Source organism: Ictalurus furcatus, chromosome 11 (genome assembly GCF_023375685.1).
Source record: "Ictalurus furcatus strain D&B chromosome 11, Billie_1.0, whole genome shotgun sequence".
In the NCBI taxonomy this organism is placed as follows: Eukaryota; Metazoa; Chordata; class Actinopteri; order Siluriformes; family Ictaluridae; genus Ictalurus; species Ictalurus furcatus.
Window position 1 is genome coordinate 3,261,283 of NC_071265.1, and position 21,218 is coordinate 3,282,500.

At 42.2% G+C, this 21,218-nt stretch overlaps 1 protein-coding gene across 1 annotated transcript in view; it reads left to right on the plus strand.

Annotated features, from left to right (window-relative positions):
• The window catches only part of col7a1 (collagen, type VII, alpha 1), an 88,419-nt gene that overhangs the window by 16,338 nt on the left and 50,863 nt on the right, over positions 1-21,218 (plus strand). Inside the window, exons 11-36 of the mRNA XM_053635879.1 lie at positions 354-473; positions 3,112-3,261; positions 3,791-3,910; positions 4,821-4,949; positions 6,553-6,678; positions 7,391-7,537; positions 8,957-9,091; positions 9,376-9,642; positions 9,740-9,883; positions 10,681-10,809; positions 11,332-11,478; positions 11,559-11,684; positions 12,677-12,823; positions 12,928-13,047; positions 13,121-13,270; positions 14,779-14,915; positions 15,430-15,556; positions 15,688-15,831; positions 16,588-16,763; positions 17,845-17,886; positions 18,017-18,043; positions 19,006-19,050; positions 19,188-19,283; positions 20,048-20,119; positions 20,973-21,008; positions 21,083-21,136. Coding sequence (XP_053491854.1) covers positions 354-473; positions 3,112-3,261; positions 3,791-3,910; positions 4,821-4,949; positions 6,553-6,678; positions 7,391-7,537; positions 8,957-9,091; positions 9,376-9,642; positions 9,740-9,883; positions 10,681-10,809; positions 11,332-11,478; positions 11,559-11,684; positions 12,677-12,823; positions 12,928-13,047; positions 13,121-13,270; positions 14,779-14,915; positions 15,430-15,556; positions 15,688-15,831; positions 16,588-16,763; positions 17,845-17,886; positions 18,017-18,043; positions 19,006-19,050; positions 19,188-19,283; positions 20,048-20,119; positions 20,973-21,008; positions 21,083-21,136 — 3,113 coding nt within the window. The remainder of the gene's footprint in view (positions 1-353; positions 474-3,111; positions 3,262-3,790; positions 3,911-4,820; positions 4,950-6,552; positions 6,679-7,390; positions 7,538-8,956; positions 9,092-9,375; positions 9,643-9,739; positions 9,884-10,680; positions 10,810-11,331; positions 11,479-11,558; positions 11,685-12,676; positions 12,824-12,927; positions 13,048-13,120; positions 13,271-14,778; positions 14,916-15,429; positions 15,557-15,687; positions 15,832-16,587; positions 16,764-17,844; positions 17,887-18,016; positions 18,044-19,005; positions 19,051-19,187; positions 19,284-20,047; positions 20,120-20,972; positions 21,009-21,082; positions 21,137-21,218) is intronic.

Below are 21,218 nucleotides of genomic sequence, written 5' to 3' on the forward strand. Positions count from 1 at the left end.
GCAGTTTTACACTCAGGTCTCCTTTAGTGAACAGTGGACTAGTTCAACAAACAGACTTCATATAAAAACCATAACGAGCTTTCCTTTACTTTCACGCTATCCGTCGTTACCCAGATGAGGACGGGTTCCCTTCTGAGTCCGGTTCCTCTCAAGGTTTCTTCCTCATATCATCTCAGGGGGGTTTTTCACAGCTAATCTGTCAAGCTATGAGTGGCATAAAGTAAAGAAGTGAAGGATAATCACAATGATTTAAGTATTGTACATCATACATAATGATAAACTATGATGTCCTGCTGATTCATTTCTCTTTTATTTATGCATGTGTGTGTGTGTGTGTGTGTGTGTGTGTGTAGTGCGTTTACAAGGAGTTCAGCAGCTCTCTGTTGTCACAAGCTCAAACAGCAGTGTTGAAGTGCGTTGGAAAGGAGTGAATGGCGCCCGAGGATACAGACTGGTCTGGGGCCCGTTTATAGGTGAGCCTTCAAACACACTAACAAATGGGTTTCGGGGCGAAACCGTGTTAGGAGCGTAACCTAGCTGCACTCGGAGAATCTTCCCTATTCAGATCGAAATGAGAGAGGTTTATTCTTCCTACGTGTAACGCTGATCAGCGGAGACAGCGCTCCTTCATAGTGAGGTTTACAACACGATAGGACAGTTTCTCAAAGGTCATGAATATTCAGAATTGTATAAAAGAAGGGCGTGTCCGAGTCTCTACATCGACATCTCCTCAAGGAGCCGATCTGCACAGGAACACTCACTGATAGACTCGTCGTATACAAACAGCGATTACAGAAACAACACACAGAAGCAACACGGCTGCCAGTCAGAATAAAATAACACGTAGAAAGAAATAAAAGTGACGGAACTGATAGCACACAAGAATCACAGCGGGAAAAAGAATTTAAAAAATGACATAAGATCATTCAGAGAAGGTCGCAAGTGACTCTGGTACATCGATCCATCTGATGTGCTTTGATTAAACTGTATTTGGTAAAACAGAGACGTTAGCGGAAAACCTGTGGAGTCCAGGCTCAGGTCTAATGCAGGTGTAATGCAGGTGTAATCTGTTTTTGGATTCGGATTTAAACCAGGATTGGGTGTGGTCTATGCTGGAACGTTTATTTATTTATTTATTTATTTATTTATTTATTTATTTATAAACCCCGTAAACACTGGAAAAAAAAACAGGGCTGGAAAACGAAGATCGACAAATTCATTCACACATTCTAACAACAAACGTGTCGATATCATTCAATCATTCACTTCCTGAATCAGACGCCATCTAGAACGTTCTGGGACGCTTTCTATCTCTTATCTAATGTGACCGAGGAAGCAAAGCTGACCGTCCCGATCTCACAGTGTTTCCGCGAGTCAATTAGAACGACCGTACGACGTTCTTTTAACACGGATAGAGAATCGCTCGTCGAAGAATGACGAAAAACACACGCGATGAACGTACAGCGCGGGTTTTTTTTGTTATTAGTTATTTACAAAACAAAAATGAATGAAATGATAGTTTTTGGAGAACCACCAGAGAGAGATATGCAGCTCTTTCCACAGTGTGTGGTCTGCATCACTGCATCGTTGAGTCAGGTTAAAACCTCGCGTGTGTATAATGTTTGTTAATTTTCTGTGACCAGGGTTGCCAGGTTCTGCATATATGTCTACACGTTGGAGATATATACTACAAATCAGAAACTTTCACCAGCGTTATCTTGTCCTGGGTTGCTCATCCACTATGTTTTTAGTAGGTTGTGAATACAGTGTATTTGTATCACTACCGGTCAAAAGTTTGTGGACACCCGACTGAGTGGACAAAAATATAATCGTGCCGTCGTATTTGTTTCTTTCATTAGAAAACTCACATTTTATTTACAAAAAATATATTTTTTTAAACTTTTAAAAAAAATTTTTTTTTCCGAAAAGCAGGTGATGAGAGTCCGGCGTCGGTGTGAACTCCTTTAATACTGTATGAAAAATCATCTCAGGGAAATTCCTCAAGAAATCGCTCGAGAAAACGCCAAGAATACATTTCTGTAAATTCTAGTCGAAAAGGCCGTCGACTTTGAAGATGCTAAAATATGAAATTATTTTGATTTATTTAAGATTTTTTTTTTTTATCACAACATAATTCCCATAGTTCCATTTGTGTTACTCCAGAGTTTTGATGACGTTGTTATTATTATAAAATGTGGGAAAATAATAATAAAAATAAATAAAGGATGAGTGTGTCTAAACTTTTGACTGGTAGTGTATATTCAATTCTAGCTTTATGCCTGAAAGCTACTTTAAAAAAAACAAAAAAAACTACTCACCTACTGTTCGGATCTGTATTCAGATACGTTTAGGACCCCGTTCGAATCCGGATAATATATTCGTATTGCCTAAGGGCAGTTTCTCAAGAGAAAATTGCTGGAGTATCACTTTTATTCTGCATTTCCTGTTTTCTTTCTCTCTCTCTCATTCTCCCCCTCTCTTTCTCTCTCCCTCTCTCTCTCTCATTCTCCCTCTCTCTCTCTCTCCCTCTCATTCTCCCTCTCTCTCTCTCTCTCTCTCTCCCTCTCTCTCTCTCATTCTCCCTCTCTCTCTCTCTCCCTCTCATTCTCTCTCTCTCTCTCTCTCTCTCTCATTCTCCCTCTCTCTCTCTCTCTCATTCTCTCTCTCTCTCTCTCATTCTCCCTCTCTCTCTCATTCTCCCTCTCTCTCTCTCATTCTCCCTCTCTATCTCTCTCTCTCTCTCATTCTCCCTCTCTCTCTCATTCTCCCTCTCTCTCTCCCTCTCTCTCATTCTCCCTCTCTCTCTCTCTCCCTCTCATTCTCCCTCTCTCTCTTTCTCATTCTCCCTCTCTCTCTCATTCTCCCTCTCTCTCTCATTCTCCCTCTCTCTCTCATTCTCCCTCTCCCTCTCTCTCTCATTCTCCCTCTCTCTCTCATTCTCCCTCTCTCTCTCTCTCCCTCTCATTCTCTCTCTCTCATTCTCCCTCTCTCTCTCTCTCACATTCTCCCTCTCTCTCTTTCTCATTCTCCCTCTCTATCTCTCTCTCTCTCATTCTCCCTCTCTCTCCCTCTCTCTCATCCTTTCATTCCTTCTCTGTCTGTGTGTTGCAGGAAGTGATATAGAGACTGTAGAGGTGAGCGGTGACAGTAAGGCTCACACCCTGGTGAATCTGCGACCAGACACGGAATACATCGTCACAGTCATTGCTCTGTATAATGGAGAAACAGAAGGGCCAGCAGCAAATGCACGCTTTAAGATAGGTACACACGCACACACACACACACACACACACACACACACACACACACACACACACACACAGGGATCATTTGGTCATAATTAGTGGATCCTGATTCTCACTAGCAACAAAATGTTTAAGAACTTGAAAAAAAGCGCCTTATCTTGATTATCTGCATTATTATCATCAGCATCTCGTCTTTAATCTACAGTCAAGATTATTCCTCTTCTTTGCTTTCATTTTAGATGGGAATGGAAATGCCAAATCATATGTTTGTTCTCATTCATATGAAGAAAACATTTGTGTGTTATTAGGATAAAACGGCGCGTAAGAAATGGCTTTGCCTCGTTGCATGGAAATGATATCAGACCCAACCGAACCGTGGCTTTTGTGCTACAGAGTGGCCGTTCTGATTCAGAGTCTGACTCACTGTCTCGCGACTCACTAAAACAGAGTCACTGTTAAACATCTGAGTCACAGACGGGATGCGTGTGAACGTGTGTCTGAGGGTAAAAAAAGACTCAGACATTCGTAATGTGTTTGGACTTTAGAGCGAGCGGAGCAGCAGGTTCTGAGAGCTGTTACAACCGGACCCTCCAGCATCCTGCTGACCTGGAACTTCATAGCAGCAGCCAAGGGCTATCGGGTGGAGTGGAAGAAAGAGGGAGCGAGTGAGTCACACACACATACACACACATGCGCACAAGCTTTATATATACACTGCACGATATCTTCATTGGCACACAGTTTACATCCCTGAATTACTTACTCACTCACACATAGAGAAATAAATAAATAAATAAATATATATATATACACACACAGTATATCTGTGATCAATTACGGTCGTATTCAGACATACTGCATTTGACTAGAGGTCGTCACTCGTAGTTCCCGACCTCCAACATAGAAACTGCTCGATTGGGGAAGGAACTCGGGAAGGTCACTTCGACCTTGAGTTCAGCGAGTGAGCTGAAGCTGAAGAGCGAATGAACAGCGGTAAAGTGAAGCGCTTTACTAGCGGGTTAATTCACTCACCCAGGCGCTTCCTATACACAAATACGAGATTAATCAGACTTCTACACACACAACGTAAACCTAATATTACAACCTGCTTCTGCACTAAATGACACGAACGCACAAGTGCACTAGGCCGAACGGTAGAATGACTGAATATTCATAAGTATTAAAAGATCGTCGCTCTTCGAAAGGGTGAACTTGCATTATTATGCTGTTATATTATCATTATATCAGCGGCATGAAATGGTCGTAAAATGACAATAATATCGTTTATCGCAGTTATTTCTGGGACGATATATCCTCCAACAATTGTGACTAGATATTGTGACCAGGCCTATAAATAACTCATCTTTCATCCTTGTCGTTGAAACCTTTATAGTCGAATACCAAAGAACCAAAGTGGGCGTGGCTTCCTGAACGAGTCAATTCAGTAACAGTTGTGTTATTCAAAACAAGCATGATTGTTTTTTTTGTTTTCTTCAGGATTCAGGTATGGATCTTTTGATGACTACCCACAATGACGCAGTACCTGAAATGGTCCTCCTTGTTGTCTATCCACAGGTAGCAGGGTTCAAACACAGACCTTCCCCCAGAGTACCACAAGATATGAGATTAAAGGTCTTCAGCCGAGCACCGATTACATCATAACTCTGTACACGCTGTACGATGGACGGGAGGAGCCCACACCAGGTCAAAAAAACAAACAAACCCCTAAAAATGTGCCAATAACATTTAGACTTTAAGCTTTTTTAAACACCCCTGGACGTGGTATTTTAAACCACTTAAACAGTCCCTGTAGAATAATAATGTTTTTAATATCTAACCTGACACCATGGCATTATTAAATACTCAAATCTTAATTGTCTGATGTTTTAATGCTAATTAAATTTTATTCATTTTCTATAACGGTAGCTCTTACAGTAGTGACCGTTTTTCAACGCTTTTTCGTCCTGTTATCTTCAAGAAAGAGAAAAAAGAGAGACTGAGAAGGGAACGAGTGACTGTTAACTAAAGATAAATGCTAGTTAACTAAAGATAAATGCTAGTTAACTAAAGATAAATTCTCGTTAACTAAAGATAAATGCTAGTTAGCTAAAGATAAATGCTAGTTAACTACAGATAAATGCTAGTTAACTACAGATAAATTCTCATTAACTAAAGATAAATGCTAGTTAACTAAAGATACATGCTAGTTAACTACAGATAAATTCTCATTAACTAAAGATAAATGCTAGTTAGCTAAAGATAAATGCTAGTTAACTGAAGATAAATGCTAGTTAACTACAGATAAATTCTCATTAACTAAAGATAAATGCTAGTTAACTAATGATAAATGCTAGTTAACTGAAGATAAATGCTAGTAAACTAAAGATAAATGCTAGTTAACTGAAGATAAATGCTAGCTAACTAATGATAAATGCTAGTTAACTGAAGATAAATGCTAGATAACTGAAGATAAATGCTAGTTAACTAATGATAAATGCTAGTTAACTGAAGATAAATGCTAGTAAACTACAGATAAATGCTAGTTAACTAATGATAAATGCTAGTTAACTGAAGATAAATGCTAGTAAACTACAGATAAATGCTAGTTGACTAATAATAAATGCTAGTTAACTGAAGATAAATGCTAGTTAACTACAGATAAATGCTAGTTAACTACAGATAAATGCTAGTTAACTGAAGATAAATGCTAGTTAACTAATGATAAATGCTAGTTAACTGAAGATAAATGCTAGTTAACTGAAGATAAATGCTAGTTAACTACAGATAAATGCTAGTTAACTGAAGATAAATGCTAGTTAACTAATGATAAATGCTAGTTAACTGAAGATAAATGCTAGTTAACTGAAGATAAATGCTAGTTAACTAATGATATATGCTAGTTAACTGAAGATAAATGCTAGTTAACTGAAGATAAATGCTAGTTAACTAACTAGCTCGCAGGACGACATGAGTGCTGCTCATCTAGAGTGTAGTGTATAGGGCGGGGTCATATGAGAGAAGTTATGTCACAATATGCTTTTCTGAGACATCGTAATCATCATCTTTTTTTTTATTAAATTTGAAAAATTTTTAAATAACTTGAAGCAGCTGATATGATATTATAAATGTTACAGATTTTTTTTAATGAATAAAAATGGACACTTGAGAGGAATTGTTCACAGCCCTGTTTTCGACCTGCATGGGTACTGTAAGATGATCTGTCAGGCATGATGATGTGGAGCATGAAGCAGATGTGTCAGATTTATAACTGCACGTGAGTTGTTTACGGTGTGAATGCTGTGCGTAGCGTTGCCTCTGGTTGGAAGAATCACCAACCTGCGAGTGGTGGAGATAGTAGGACGCACCGTACGGCTGGCGTGGACCGGGGTCGCCGGGGCGACGCAGTACAACATCCTTATCCTCAACACGGAGTGTAAGGACACGTTTTACACAACACGGTTTGCTTTAATGTGTTTGATTTCCTATGTATCCGTGAAATTCTATTTCAGAATGTTCGTCTTAGGAGCGAAATCTTTGGGGTCTTACGTATAAAACTCAGTCAGGATAAAAAGGCGCAAAGGATTCGTTTTGGTTTTCACAGGTCGCAATTTCTTTGAAGCGGAAACACAAAATTCGGCACAGATGTAAATCCTGTACGGGAATAGGGGGCTTGTGTTTTTGGGGAATACATTAATTAATAACCTTGCCACATAGCAATGTTCCACATACCCCAGCCACGCGCCCCCCCCCCACCCCCCCCCACCCCACCCCTTTGGTCCTGCTTTCAAATGATTATTCCAGCTATTCATTTTTATTAAATTATTCGTATTCAAATTGCTATTAATATTCATGTATTAATTAATCCCAAATCGTCTGAAAAACTTAAACTATCCTTCCTAATGGCTGTCTTACTTAACATCAACATTGCTATTAAAAATGAACAATAACATCACTAGCACACATTGCAGGATCATAACTGTTAATTATTTCACATTAGGAATATTAATAATTAATATACGTTTGAATGAATACAGCCAAAGATCTTTTATTAATGAGGTTTCCCGGTTCTGTGTGTGAACTTTTCGTCGTGTGTGTGTGTGTGTGTGTGTGTGTGTGTTGATGCTGTGTCGTATCTTTCTGTCCAGCTGGGTCGGAGGTAAAACGTGTCGTTTATGGAAATCAGACGACGTTTGACCTCCGTGACCTTACAGGAAGTGTGTCTTACTCTGTGAGTGTGACTGCCTCGGTGGGCTACAGTGAGGGACCTCCGGCAACCATCTACATCACACCAGGTGTGTGTGTGTGTGTGTGTGTGTGTGTGTGTGTGTTTGCTTACTTGTCTGTCTGCTTGTGTGTGTTTAGTCGTGTAACATTACGGCGGGTAAACAGGATGAAGCGCCCTGCATAAACAAACATGTGGTGTGGAGTTTTCCATCTTCTGCATTTCTTTGACTTTTAAACCCGAGAACAGATGTCTTGGTCCAAGCTCAGAGAATAAGCATGCAGCTGGGCATAAAAAAAAAAAAAAAAAAGGTCGATGCTTTGTTGTTTTTATTCATCGCTTTTGCCACTCTGTTTATCTTTGCGTTGCTAGCTGTGAGTAGTTTTGTCAACAAATTTCATCTAATGATATATATATATATATATTTTTTAATATGAAATGGAAATACAAAAAAAGATAAAACTTAAAAAAAAAGAAAATGGGTATGAGGCTTCTGCGCAGTCCACGAGTAGCTTTTGTGTCTCACTTTTACCCGTATACCAAGCAACACTATGTATTTAAGTCCAGGGTTCGATCCTGATCCCAGGTTGCTCTCTGTGTAGAGATCTTCACACGTTCTTCGTATGTTCGCGTAGGTTTCCTCTGGATTTTCTAGGTTCCTTCCACCTCCTAAAAACATGCCGGTAGGTGGATCGGTGGCTTTAAATTTCCCCATATGTGTGAATAAGCGTGCGAACGTATGTTGTATGGTGATCAACTAAAATCCTATCCAGAGCGTATCTTCCCACTTCACACGAACGGCTTCCGTTGTAGACTCCAGAACCACTGGAACGAATGAACGTCCTGCAGACCTGCCGTCATCTTCGGTTCCAGCCATCGGTGGATGTTTGTACTGGCAGAAATATTTGACAATCAGTAGAGGTTTTGAATCAAAAAAAAAAAAAAAACTACAATAGCCTGTAGAAGTAATTGTTGCAAATGTATAATAATTGTTGCCATGGGGATTCAGATCGCTCAGAGGTTCTCAATCTTTTGCAACCCCCAAGCCTCCCCTGTCATGTGGTATAAAATATATGTATATATACACCTAATCTATAATCTGTTCATACAGACAATACAGAGGCAGAGGGAACGTGGGAGGGAATCTGCACCCCCTTCCGATCTCTCCGCCCCTCCCCCCCAGGTTGAGAACCACTGAGATAGCTTGAAAGTCGAGCTGTTCTCTGGTTTGTTTTATCGCAGTCTATAGTTTTGCGAAAACCCCACGTTTGTAAAAGTATTTTGTCTGTTTTAAATCCTTTAAAGTCTTCAAATAGTAACCCCAGTTCCATAAACATGTGTATATTTACTTTTACTGTGCCGAATGCAGAGGAGGGCGATGTACTGTATATATAGGTGTGCAGAGAAGAGGTGTCGAGAAACGTAGTGACGGATCGGTCGATGAACGCATGAATAATCGCAGTTCCCGCCTGACGTGTTTCCGTAACAGACTTTACGACAGCGCGAGTTCCGAGCAAAGTGACGAACCTGCGTTTAGTGAACGTGAACAGTCGACGGATCCGGATCACGTGGAGTGTGGTCAGTGAGGCTACAGGTTACAGAGTCACCTGGAAACAAGGCAATAGTAAGTATATGAAATATACACTGAATATATATATATATATATATATATATATATATATATTTATATAAAAGAGTCCAGCGTCGGTGTGAACTCCTTTAATATTGTTTTAAAAGCATCTCAGGGAAATTCCTCAAGAAATCGGTCGAGAAAACGCCAAGAATACATTTCTGGAAATTCTAGGCGAAAAAGAGTGTCCACTTTGAAGATGCTGAAATGCTCAATTATTTTGATTTATTCTCCTCTCTCTCTGTCTCTCTCTCTCTCTCTCTCTCTCTCTAATTCAGATCCGGAGCAGTTCCGCGAGCTCGGTGCAGACATCACTGCCTACACTATAGAACGACTACAGCCCGATGAATCTGTCATTGTGGGCGTGGCTGCTATGGCTGGCAGTCAGTTCGGAGACGTGGTGACTCTCTCCACCAGGACAAACGGCTACGTCGGGACAGTCACAGGTCTACAGTTTCTTGACGTTGGTTCCACGCGGATCCGCATATCTTGGGATCCCGTATCCAGAGCAACGGGATACAAAATCGCCTGGCAGCGTAATGACGGTAGGCAGGAAACGAGGTCACCGTGGGAAATTTGTACCGAACGTATTTAGTACTCGTACTGGATTCGTCTCGAGCGCTCTGCCTTTTCTACCTGCAGGAACAGAAGACTCTCAGATCGTATCTTCCGGAGTCACGTCCTACACCATCAGCGGGTTACAGCAAGGCTCCGCCTACAGAATATCTGTCTCTGCTCTGATTGGCTCCCGTGAGGGACCAGCTGCCACCCAGAGCACCAGGACAGGTACAAACACACCCAAACACACATATCTCTAATTACACATCAGAGTAGAAGATACAGCGCTGTATTCAGAGTTAAGCATGCACAACGAGGATTTAATACTGAAGTTGCTCACATCCGTATTTAATATTATATTTATTGTATTTATATACCTTATTATATCTGATCAAGTGCTATATAATAATCCGGCGAATAATGAATCCATATTGTTAAATTAAACTACGTTTGCAGCGATTAATGTGATAATTACTGCTAGATATGCGAGTTGTATATATGCTAGCCAATATACTAGAATTACTTTTAGATTTACTGCGATGCTCGCCATCGTCTAAGTGGAGTTTTCTTTTTGAATTCATCGACAGTATTACATGACCGCAAAGAAAAACGACACTATTTCCATATTCAGTCCGCATCTTCTATCAGACGCTTTTGAAAAACACCGCTTCCGATACTTCTACTCGAGAAATATCTGGCAACCTTGGAGATTTGCGTGAAGAACATCGCACAGAACATCGACTTAAGCGGCTGCGTAGAAGTCAGGATTCTTACCGATTCACAATATGGATGCAACGTTTGTTCTCAAGCGGTCAGGTTTTAATAGGGAAATGTTCCAAGCAAACACAGTTGTTTGTACGTTTGTGGAAAATATCGAATACTTGTCTAGAGTGTTTGCGTCCTGTTTTTTTTTTTTTTTTTAAATAAACATATAATGTGTCGAAACGGATATCGTCGCTTTTTTCGTGATAAAAAAAAATGTTGACGTGTGGTCGAACACGAACTCTGCTCTTTCCTGTCCTCAGTTACAGAAGAGGTCGTGGTCGGACCTGTTACTAACTTACACCACGAGTCCCGAGGGGAGGTGGTAAGGATCAGCTGGGTTGGAGTTCAGGGGGCAACAGCGTACAGGGTGATATGGAAGAGATCTGACGGTGAGTGATCGAGCTAACTATCAATGAAGACGATCCACTAATGTAATACGCCCTGTTTGTGTGTGTGTGTGTGTGTGTGTGTGTGTGTGTGTGCTAAAGGCTTTCCATTTGAGTTGTTAATGCACTTATTTTCTTTATGAAACTCTAGTACAGGAACATTTCAGTGAAATACCTTAATAACAGGGTAGTAGCTAGTGTTCGTGTTTGCGATGTTTTATCAGGTTAGTCGTATTGTAGATAGACGCTGTAGTTCCTCCTAGTGATATTTTCACAGTAACACAATTAACATTCTGCCGTGTTTCGATTGTCAGTGGTGAAATACAGCCACGTCGCCGCCGTTTCGTGTTGTCTATCGATTACCACGATAACATACACTCGGATTATGTCACATGGTACCCGATGTTTGTATCGGAGCCATGCCGGTACCAGTACGTGTTTTTCTCGGACCAAGCTGGATTCTGCAGTTTGCACTTGTATCAGTGATAAACCTGTGGTTGATCCGATGTGTGTCGGGGTGTGTAGGCGGACAGGAGCGGTCTCAGCTGGTCGGCGGCAATATCACATCAGTGGATCTGAGGCAGCTGGAAGGAGGAGCTCAGTACGACATTCAGGTCATGGCTCTGGTCCAGAACAGAGAAGGACCTCCGGTTTCTGTCAAGGTCACCACAGGTCAGTCTGCGTACATCATGTCCACGTGCACAGCTGCTGACGTGGTAACAGATATGATTGTGACGATGCGTGTGTTTCAGGGCCGGTGTATGTGGAACGACCGCAGGGAGTGCGTGTCGAACAGGTAGCTCCGGGATCACTGCGTATAGTTTGGAGAGCGGTGAGAGGTGCCGAGGGATACAGGATCTACTGGAGCTCCTCAGAAGGTAAACGTTTACAGCTTTATGTTTACATTCGCATTTACGCACCCTTATTCAGAGCGAGATGCATTTATCTCAGTTATACAACTGTGCAGTTGAGGGTTAAGGGCCTTGCAGTGGCAGGCCCCCAGTGCTGGGAACTCACGACCTTCCGACGAGACGTCCAGCGACTTAACCACTGAGCTGTGAAAAGGGGTGTGTTTAAAACGAATACGCCGATTCAGATGTGTCACTATATATATATATATATATATGTATAACAAGCGAGGCCTGTTCTGAGCGGAACCTGTCCTGTTAAACCGCTGTATGGTCTTGGCCACCGTGCTGCAGCTCAGTGTCAGGGTCTTGGCAATCTTCTTATAGCCTAGGCCATCATTATGTAGAGCAACAATTCTTTTTTTCAGATCCTCAGAGAGTTCTTTGCCATGAGGTGCCATGTTGAACTTCCAGTGACCAGTATGAGGGAGTGTGAGAGCGATGACACAAATTTAACACACCTGCTCCCCATTCACACCTGAGACCTCGTAACACTAACAAGTCACATGACACCGGAGAGGGAAAATGGCTAATTGGGCCCAATTTGGACATTTTCAGTTAGGGGTGTACTCACTTTTGTTGCCAGCGGTTTAGACTGTGTTAGACGGTTATGGCTGTGTGTTGAGTTATTTTGAGGGGACAGCAAATTTACACTGTTACACAGTACTGTTACGCTGTACACTCACTACTTTACATTGTAGCAAAGTGTCATTTCACAAATAAATAAACGTTTCAAATACTAACGTCACTAGATTTTTGCTTTTTATAAAGCATGCGTATTTATACATAATGTTTACTTAGATGAAGCCTCGTTTGCATAAATAAATGCAGGTTAGAAATACAAAATAAATCGATAAATAAAAGTACTTGTAAGAATAACGGCAGTAGACTGGCAAAGCCTGTTCACCCGGGTCACCTGTAGTGTTCCGTTTCCTTAAAGTACGTCCGCTTGCTCTTCTTAGGTGAAACTGAATCGAGTTCTCTGATCGATGGAAGTGTGACCTCGTACACGCTGGAAAGACTCCGTCCTGGCCTGAGTTACACCATCCGGCTGGCTGCCGTGTCGAGTGGCAGAGAAGGTCAACCTGTCACCATCACACAGTCCACTGGTACTGAGCGAAACACACATTTCACACGTCACTCACACCCTGTTCTTACACTAATATACCCGTGTGTGTGTGTGTGTGTGTGTGTGTACATGTCAATCTCTCAGCTCCACAGCAGCCTATAACCGACCTCAGGGTGGTAGACATTACCCAGAATTCTGTACTGCTGGCATGGAGCCCGTTATCAGGTGCCACTGGATACGTACTGCGATGGCAGGATGAAAGAGGTGAGACGTGAAGCTTTTCGAGGCAGCTCTAAATGGCGTTCGAGCGTGTGTAACAGCTGTTTGTTGTTTTCAGACCCAGGTAGCATCCAGTCGCTCACTCTCCCCGACACGACTAGCTCGTTCCGTGTGACGAATCTGAGACTGGGCCGTCGGTACAGTTTCACCGTGCAGCCTGTCTTCTACGATTACCCTGGCCCAGAGGCTGTCGTGGAAGAGCGCACAGGTTACACGCTTTTATTTATATTTATTTGAATCATCTACGTCTTACACTTGTTCGCTTTGGAGTTACTTTTTTAATCACCATATTCAGTCAGGCGATTGATACGCGTTGGTAGATTGAATTTCTAGGTAGAAAAAAGTTCCCACTCTGATGCTGCGTCCGAATAGCCCCACTACCGTACTATGCAGCTGGTGGAAAGCAGTACCAGTATGTCTGAATTCTCAGTATTCATAAAATACTGCAGTGCACACTGAGCTATCCCATAAGGCACCGGGACTGGTGCGGAAGAGCTGTCAGAATCAAAAAACGGCGTAGGTCGTAGGTCATCGTCGTAGGTCACATGACCATGCCGACGTGGCGGATGTAGTACGTCCGGATTGTATTCATACTACGCACGTATACTGAACAGTACGTACCGTATCAACGGCCGAGCGGTAGGTACTGAATCAAATGCGACTTCGAACGAGTTTATCCTCAGATTTCTGCTCAGTGTTTTAGGTGTACGCTGCCACCTAGTGCATGGGGCAACTCCTGTGCAGGTGTGGTTCAATAATCAGTCAGTCAGCGAGCGAAAATTCCCACTTTTAAAGTTTGACCAATAGGATAATGAACGAATGTAGAAGTAAGGTAAGATTCGAATAAAAATGTAACACACATACGTCTACTACTATCACTACTACTACTACTACTACTACTAATAATAATAATATTTTTGTGGTGTTGAATTCTCAAATCGGATCTTCCAGTCAGAAGCTGTTGATTAATTTTCTATAATAACCGCTCAACCGACTCATAAAGATTTGTAACTTGATCGGTATGTAACATTTTATACTATTACTTTATTATTTTATTATTTTATTTCCATAATTTAAATATCTCTTATCTAATTGTGTTTGTTTGTATGCCTGTTTAGTCTTTTGTGTGCTTGTTTGTTTGTTTGTTTGTTTATTTTATTTATAACCTTGCTCCTGACACGAATGTAGCCCTTAATGCTGGCACGGCGTTAAAAAGTTACACTAACCGTTGATGATTTAATGGTGTTTTCTGTGAGGTGAGGTTTATTTAACGTGTATGGAAGGAGTCTCCAGTGTCGGTGCGTCGTAGCATTCAGAGGTGAAGCTGTAACTTTCCAGAATTACAGGAAAGTAGTTTTCAGGAAGGAGAGCATCCGTTGTAAAGCCGTGATCTGCAGATGGAACTAGTGTCAGAGCTGCCGTTATGGAAAATGAATCGACACCTTCTGACCAATCAGAATCCAGAATGAACAGTGCTGCGGGTTTAAATAGCGAAGCAGGAACTGAGGGAATTTTTATCCAGATATCCAGATGTGTTTTATTGTCAGTCCAAATTTTTATTTATTTTAGTATTGAAAGATTGACTGATTCTTGAAAGATTTGGACTGGGTGATAATAATGATTTATTTATGATGATAATAATTGATTCAAGAGTTGTTGAGTGAGCCCCATGTTATTTTCTGCCTCTCTCTCTCTCTCTCTCTCTCTCTCTCTCAGTGTGTGTGAACGGGCGTTTGGACGTGGTGTTCCTGGTCCCCGCCACTCGTGATCGCTCCGCTTTAGAGGAGCCTGTTTTGTCCCTGCTTGCGAGCGCTGCTGGATCTCTCACCTCCATCGGAGCCCAGGACTCACAGGTGGGTCTGACGATATGTAAAACCCCAGTAGGGTGTCACAGTATGTTCTACCCTATGTTGTGAGCATAAACGGCGAAAAGATTCTGGGATGCAGTCTAGCTGGGAGGAAACCCACACAGACACGGGGAGGCCGTGTGAAACTCGGGATTGATCCATGCGCCACTGTGATGCTATTCATTTCGTTTGGGGGAAACGAATAAAAACGTGTTCTCAGGATAACATCCAGGTCCACCGTCATCGAGCGCTCACTAAATATGAGTGAATGGAGAAATCTGAAACTTTGATTTAAAAACAAAAAGTGTTATAAATCCAGTACTTTTGACTTCCTGAGGTTTATGTCATGCACACATGAAAGATGTAGCGCTAATCTTCACTCTGTCGTGTAATAGACTCATTAATATATATATATATTTTAAAAGTTTCGAGTTGACCCACTCTGGAGCACGTGCACATGTTACCACGAGGTAAAGTGGTCTCTAACTACGCTGCTGCGTCTACTGCTTTCTTCCTCCAGGTGGCGGTGGTGGTCTACGGTGCTGAACCCAGAGTGCGCTTCCTCCTCAGTCGGCATAGCAACAGCGAAACCCTCCTGAGGGAGATTGTCTCCACCCCATTTACTGACAGACCAGGAAGTAATATAGGTGTGTTTGGGGGGGGAATACAAACAACCCTTCTTGCCTGAAATATCCATGACCCTCACTGTGTGGATTTTCATTGGCAGAACTCTGTAAAGTAAAATGCCTTTTTTTCTTTTCTGTTTGTGTGCGTTTAGGTCAGGCCTTGACGTTCACGCGACAGTTCCTGTTGAGTGCGAGTGCGGGTCGAAGGCCTGGTGTTCCGGGCGTGGTCGTCATCATCGCTGATAGGAAATCTGAAGATGATATCCGGCGTCCTGCGACTGCACTTCGGGATTCTGGTGGGTCAAGTTTCTCACTAACATTAGATAAGTTAGCTAGCTAGCAGGCTAGTTAGCGTGCAGGTTCTGTAGACAGATGTTTCTGGGCTCTACATCACCCAGGTCCACTTAAAAAGAAAAGCTTTTGGCAGAATCTTCTCCCGTTCCTCGTGAGCAACGGCGTCCAGTTCGGTAATATTCTTGGGTTTGCGTGCTGCGACCGCCTTCTTCAAATCCCACCAGAGATTTTCAATGGGGTTCCAGTCAGGTGACTGTGACGGCCCTGTAGAATCTTCCAGGACTTCTTCTACAACCGAGCCTTGGTGGAATCTGAGGTGTGCTTGGGATCGTTATCCTGTTGAAAGGTCCAGTGACGCCCAAGCTTCAGCTTCCTCACAGACGGCATGATTTGCATATCTGTGCTGTTGTGGGTTCTTCAGTGGAACTGATGTCTGTGACTTGACGTCCCCTTGTCTTTTGAGCCCGTTTTGGGACAGTTTAATATGGAAGCACTGATAAAATCTTTGCTTAAAAAGAAAAAAACAAACAAATGTAAATTCCTTAACCCCCAATATGGTTTAATACCGGGAGTGTCAATCTCAGGGTGTACCACGTAATACTACACTATTGTGATGCGATATTCGACGATACCGCTGCGATGGTTTCATATTCTATACCCTGATTCGTTTCAGTTGCTGCCTTGTTAATTGATTCGTCAATCCAAATTGTCCATTAAATTGTCCCTGTTTAATACTCGGTTATGTTCTTATGTCTCAGGTGTGGCGGTGCTGGCCGTTGGAGTCGGGCGCGCGAACTCGGAGGAGCTTCTGCTGTCGGTTACAGACAGCAGCACTCAGAATCTGCTGCAGGCTCGGGATGCTGATGATCTCTACAGACTCCAACCTGAACTTGCAGAGCTGCTCTGTGGCCTCGCAAGAGGAACTGTTGTACCGGTTAGACACCCTCTGCATTCATTCCCTCTCTCTCTCTCTCTCTCTTTCTCTCTCTCTCTTTCTCTCTCTCGTACTCGCTGTGTCAGTGTTTCTGAGAGATCAATAAAGTACAACTTCCCTATTTACCCGTAAGCTGATATCTTGTATGGTGCTTTCACATATGCAGTCGGTACGTTTACTCGGACGACGATAATCCGATATGAACCCGATTAAGACGATACTCTGATTAAGAAACTCGCATGTAAACAGCGATTATCGATGACCTTAATCCGATTAAAGTCATACTCGAAGTAAACACAAATGGAATTAAGACGTGTGGAGTACTCCTGTTTTAGTCGCATTATGGACGTGCGTTACAGACATGTACACACCTTAATCACGCTATTAACGTCGTGTGGGAGTTTTCACCGCATTGTGCGACAGGACACGTACACACACGGCAGCGCTCGACCGTTTGACGGCAAACAAGAGAGCACGGCTGCGTCCCAAACCGCGTACTTACCTGCTATATAGTAGGAGAAATACATGTATTTCAGTAAGTACGCGGTTTGGGACGCAGCCCACGGCTTCAAGCAGTCGTCTATTTGCACGTACAGCACGACAAATAATTAACTGCACTTGAAGCGTTCGTAAAATGAAAAATAAAAACACTCAAAACTGTATACGGTCCCATAACGAAGACCAACTGTACGTCGATACATGAAATTCTGGCGGGAACGTCGGACGGCGTGGCACGGTGACGTAATGACGTGTGCTGTTAATCGATCTATGTTCTATAACACGTAAAACGGGAGCATGAAAGGAGTATTCTAAAAGCGACTCATGTAAACACCTTAATCACGATATTGTCTTATTCAGAATAAGGTCAATAATTAGTGACTTTTTCCGTTTTATAATCATCCTTAAAAGAATTGTGAGGAACTTCCGGTGCACTCTTGAAATCCCATAATGCACTGCAACAGGTGTCCAGATGATGCACTCGAACGCATGCAGAAAAAAAAAAAAACAAACACCCAGACACAAAGTAGGCCTGTTTCATTTGAACATTTAATTTAGATTTTGTTTCTGTATTTTGGTATAGGATCCTGGAACTTCAGGAGGTTGTACTGTTCAGTGCCCACAGGTAAGTGACCACACACACACACCCACACACGCACACACACACACACACACACACACACAAAGATATAAAGCCATGATGTCTGTCATTTCTATCCTGTTGTGATTGTTGTTAACTTCTTCTTTTTTTAAAGGGTCTGAAAGGGGAACCGGGCCAGAAGGTAATGAGTGTGTGTAATAATGTGGTTGAGACTTTATTGCAGTGTTGATGATGTTGTTGAGCACTTTATTCGGAACACTATAGTAATACTGAGTAGGGCCTCCCCCCGTCGTTCTCAAAACAGCCTCAGTTCTTCGTGGCATGAATTCCGGAAGATGCCGGGAACATTTCTTTAAGATTCGGGTCCATACTGACCTCATGGCTGCATCACGCAATTCCTGCAGATTTTCCAGGTGTACTTTCATGCTCTGAATCTCCCTTCTACGACATCCCAAAGCTGTTCTACTGGATTCAGATCCAGTCAAGGAATATCATGCTGGAAGTAGCCATTAGAAGTTGGTAAATTGTGGCCATGAAGGGATGAACACGGTCAGCAACGATACTCAAATAGGCTGATTGATTGCTATTAACGGGCCCAAAGTGTGCCAAGAAATCATTCCTCACACCATTACACCACCTCCACCAGCCTGGACTGTTCACACAAGGCACGTTAGGTCCATGGATTAATGCTCTTGGTGCCAAATTCTGACCAGAAATCGAGATGTCCAGGACTTCCAGTTAACTGTACAGTTTTGGTGAGCCTGTGCCCAGTGCAGACAGAAGTGAAACCCGACGTGGTCTTCTTCCGTTGTAGCTGAGATCTCATATTTCCTCCCATTCTGATGATTGATGGTCGAACATCACTCGGAGCTGTTGGCCCGTATCCGCGTGATTTCACTGCGTGTTGCACTGCTGCTATACGATCGGCTGATTAGATAACCGTACGGACGAGTAGATGTGCAGGTGTTCCTAATAAAATACTCGGTGAGTTGTATATAAATGATGAGATTTCAATTCTTTTGAACCACCGTAAACGTCTACGGTGTTTTTGTTACTCCGAGAAACAATTTTTATTTTTTTAAAAAGTTAAAAGAGAACATATTCAACTTGTTCCACAAACGATGTTATTGAATTTATGTTCAGGGTGAGAGAGGCAGTGACGGATTGCCCGGGAGGAAAGGAGACCCTGTGAGTTAATCAAAGCTATTTATCATTTCCTTTCTGGGAGTTACAGAAAGATGTTCTAATATTGTCATTTTTATGATTTTCTGCTTTCATGATTTAATAAACGTAAGTGTGTGTGTGTGTGTGTGTGTGTGTGTCAGGGTCGTGATGGCACACCTGGTCGTGAGGGCCCCAGGGGACCCGAGGGACCCGCTGGTCCTGCAGGACCGTCATTAAGAGGAGAAAAAGGAGAAAGCGTGAGTGTCTGTTGGTAGCTTGTTAACTTTTGCCTCTCTAGCGTTACGTCTACTTATGCACACGCACTTTATAAGGAAACAAAAAAAGATTCTTTTCTCCGTTCTTCTACCTCAACTAGTGCCTCGACAACATCGAGAGACTGGAACAACAGAAAACGGACGCAGGAATATATATACGGAAACATGTATTCAATACGGATTTACAGTGGATGTAAAAGTATTCACACCCCTGTTAAAAATAGCAGGTTTTTGTGATAAAAAATTTTTTTTTAATTATTTAAAAAATCACAGAAAATCTCATGATATCCCTTTGGGGTCGTTTGCTCAAAAAGTTTAGGAATCCCTGCGTTAAATAGAGATGCATTTTTTTTCCCAATGTGATAATATATTTGGAAAAAAAAAAATCAAAAAGACTTTCATGATGACCTGCTGTCTCAGATTGAACACGTGGGGCGTCACCTGCACACTGACAGGTTAAGCTTCGCTGATATTCGGCTTTACGTCATGCCATTTAGAAGAGCGCGTATCACACGTAGATTAAAGTACAGCGAAATTCTTCTCTTCACCTATTCCAGGTTCTAGGAATTTGGGGTCAAAGATCATGCCCCTGTCACTTTAATTTATGTTTCCCATAAAAGAAGTCAATCCGTTTCTCACTTTTCCACAAAACACACACAGCATACACACCTGTGTACACACTTTAAATTCATTCCGAATCATAATCCAGATAATTCTCTTTGTCTTGTTTTTGTTTTTGTTGACAGGGGGTTCCAGGGTTGCAGGGGAATCCAGGCGTTCCCGGTCGTTCAGGGACCCCCGGTGCTGCTGGACCGCCTGTAAGTAACCCGAAGAGCTATGCAGAGCCCTCACGGTTATTTTCAACATCAATTAAGAAAAATATATATTAAAGGAAAAATACAATTCTGTCTGCCTGTCTGTCTGTGGTTGTCTCTCTTACTGCATGTCTGTCTGTCTCTTTTTGTGTCTATATGTCTGTCCCTCTCTCTCTCTCTCTTTTTGTCTGTCTGCTTGTCTGTCTCTTACTGCATGTCTGTCTGTCTCTTTTTGTGTCTATATGTCTGTCCCTCTCTCTCTCTCTCTTTTTGTCTGTCTGCTTGTCTGTCTCTCTTACTGCATGTCTGTCTGTCTCTTTTTGTCTGCCTGCCTGCTTGTCTAGCTCTCTTACTGCATGTCTGTCTCTCTTTGTGTCTATATGTCTGTCTCTCTCTCTCTCTCTCTCTCTCTCTTTTTGTCTGCCTGCTTGTCTGTCTCTCTTACTGCACGTCTGTCTGTCTCTCATTCTGTCTGTCGTTTTGTCTGCCTGCCTGTCTGTCTCCCTTAATGCATGTTTGTCTGTCTCTCTTTGTGTCTATATGTCTCTCTCTCTCTCTCTCTCTCTCTCTTTGTGTCTGCCTGCCTGTCTGTCTCTCTTTCTGCATGCCTGTCTCTCTCCTTTTGTCTGTCTGTCTGTCTGTCTGCCTGTGCTTTTTATTGTTTGACTGTTTTTATGTGTAAAAAAATGTAAAATAATAATAATAATAGTAATATTTTTTTTATTCTTGATTTAAAAAAAGCTTAATTTATGGTTGACCCTGTCTTTGAGATATCTTTAACATTAGATATCAGGAATAAATCATATGTAGTTTGTAACCAAAATGGACTTTTATTATATATACTATTTTATTATAGGGCTTGCAGGGATTACCTGGAGTCAGAGGCGACCCTGTGAGTACACACACACACACACACACACACACACACGTTTATATGTTTTTAATATGTTTTTTCCTGTCTATTAGGGAGAGCCTGGTAGTGCTGGTTTGTCTGGATCAAAGGGACAGAAAGGTGATCGGGTAAGGACTTCACCTCTCCGGGTGTTCACCTCACCTCACAGAGGTGACATGTTGCAGTGCAGAAAGACGATATACAGTGTTC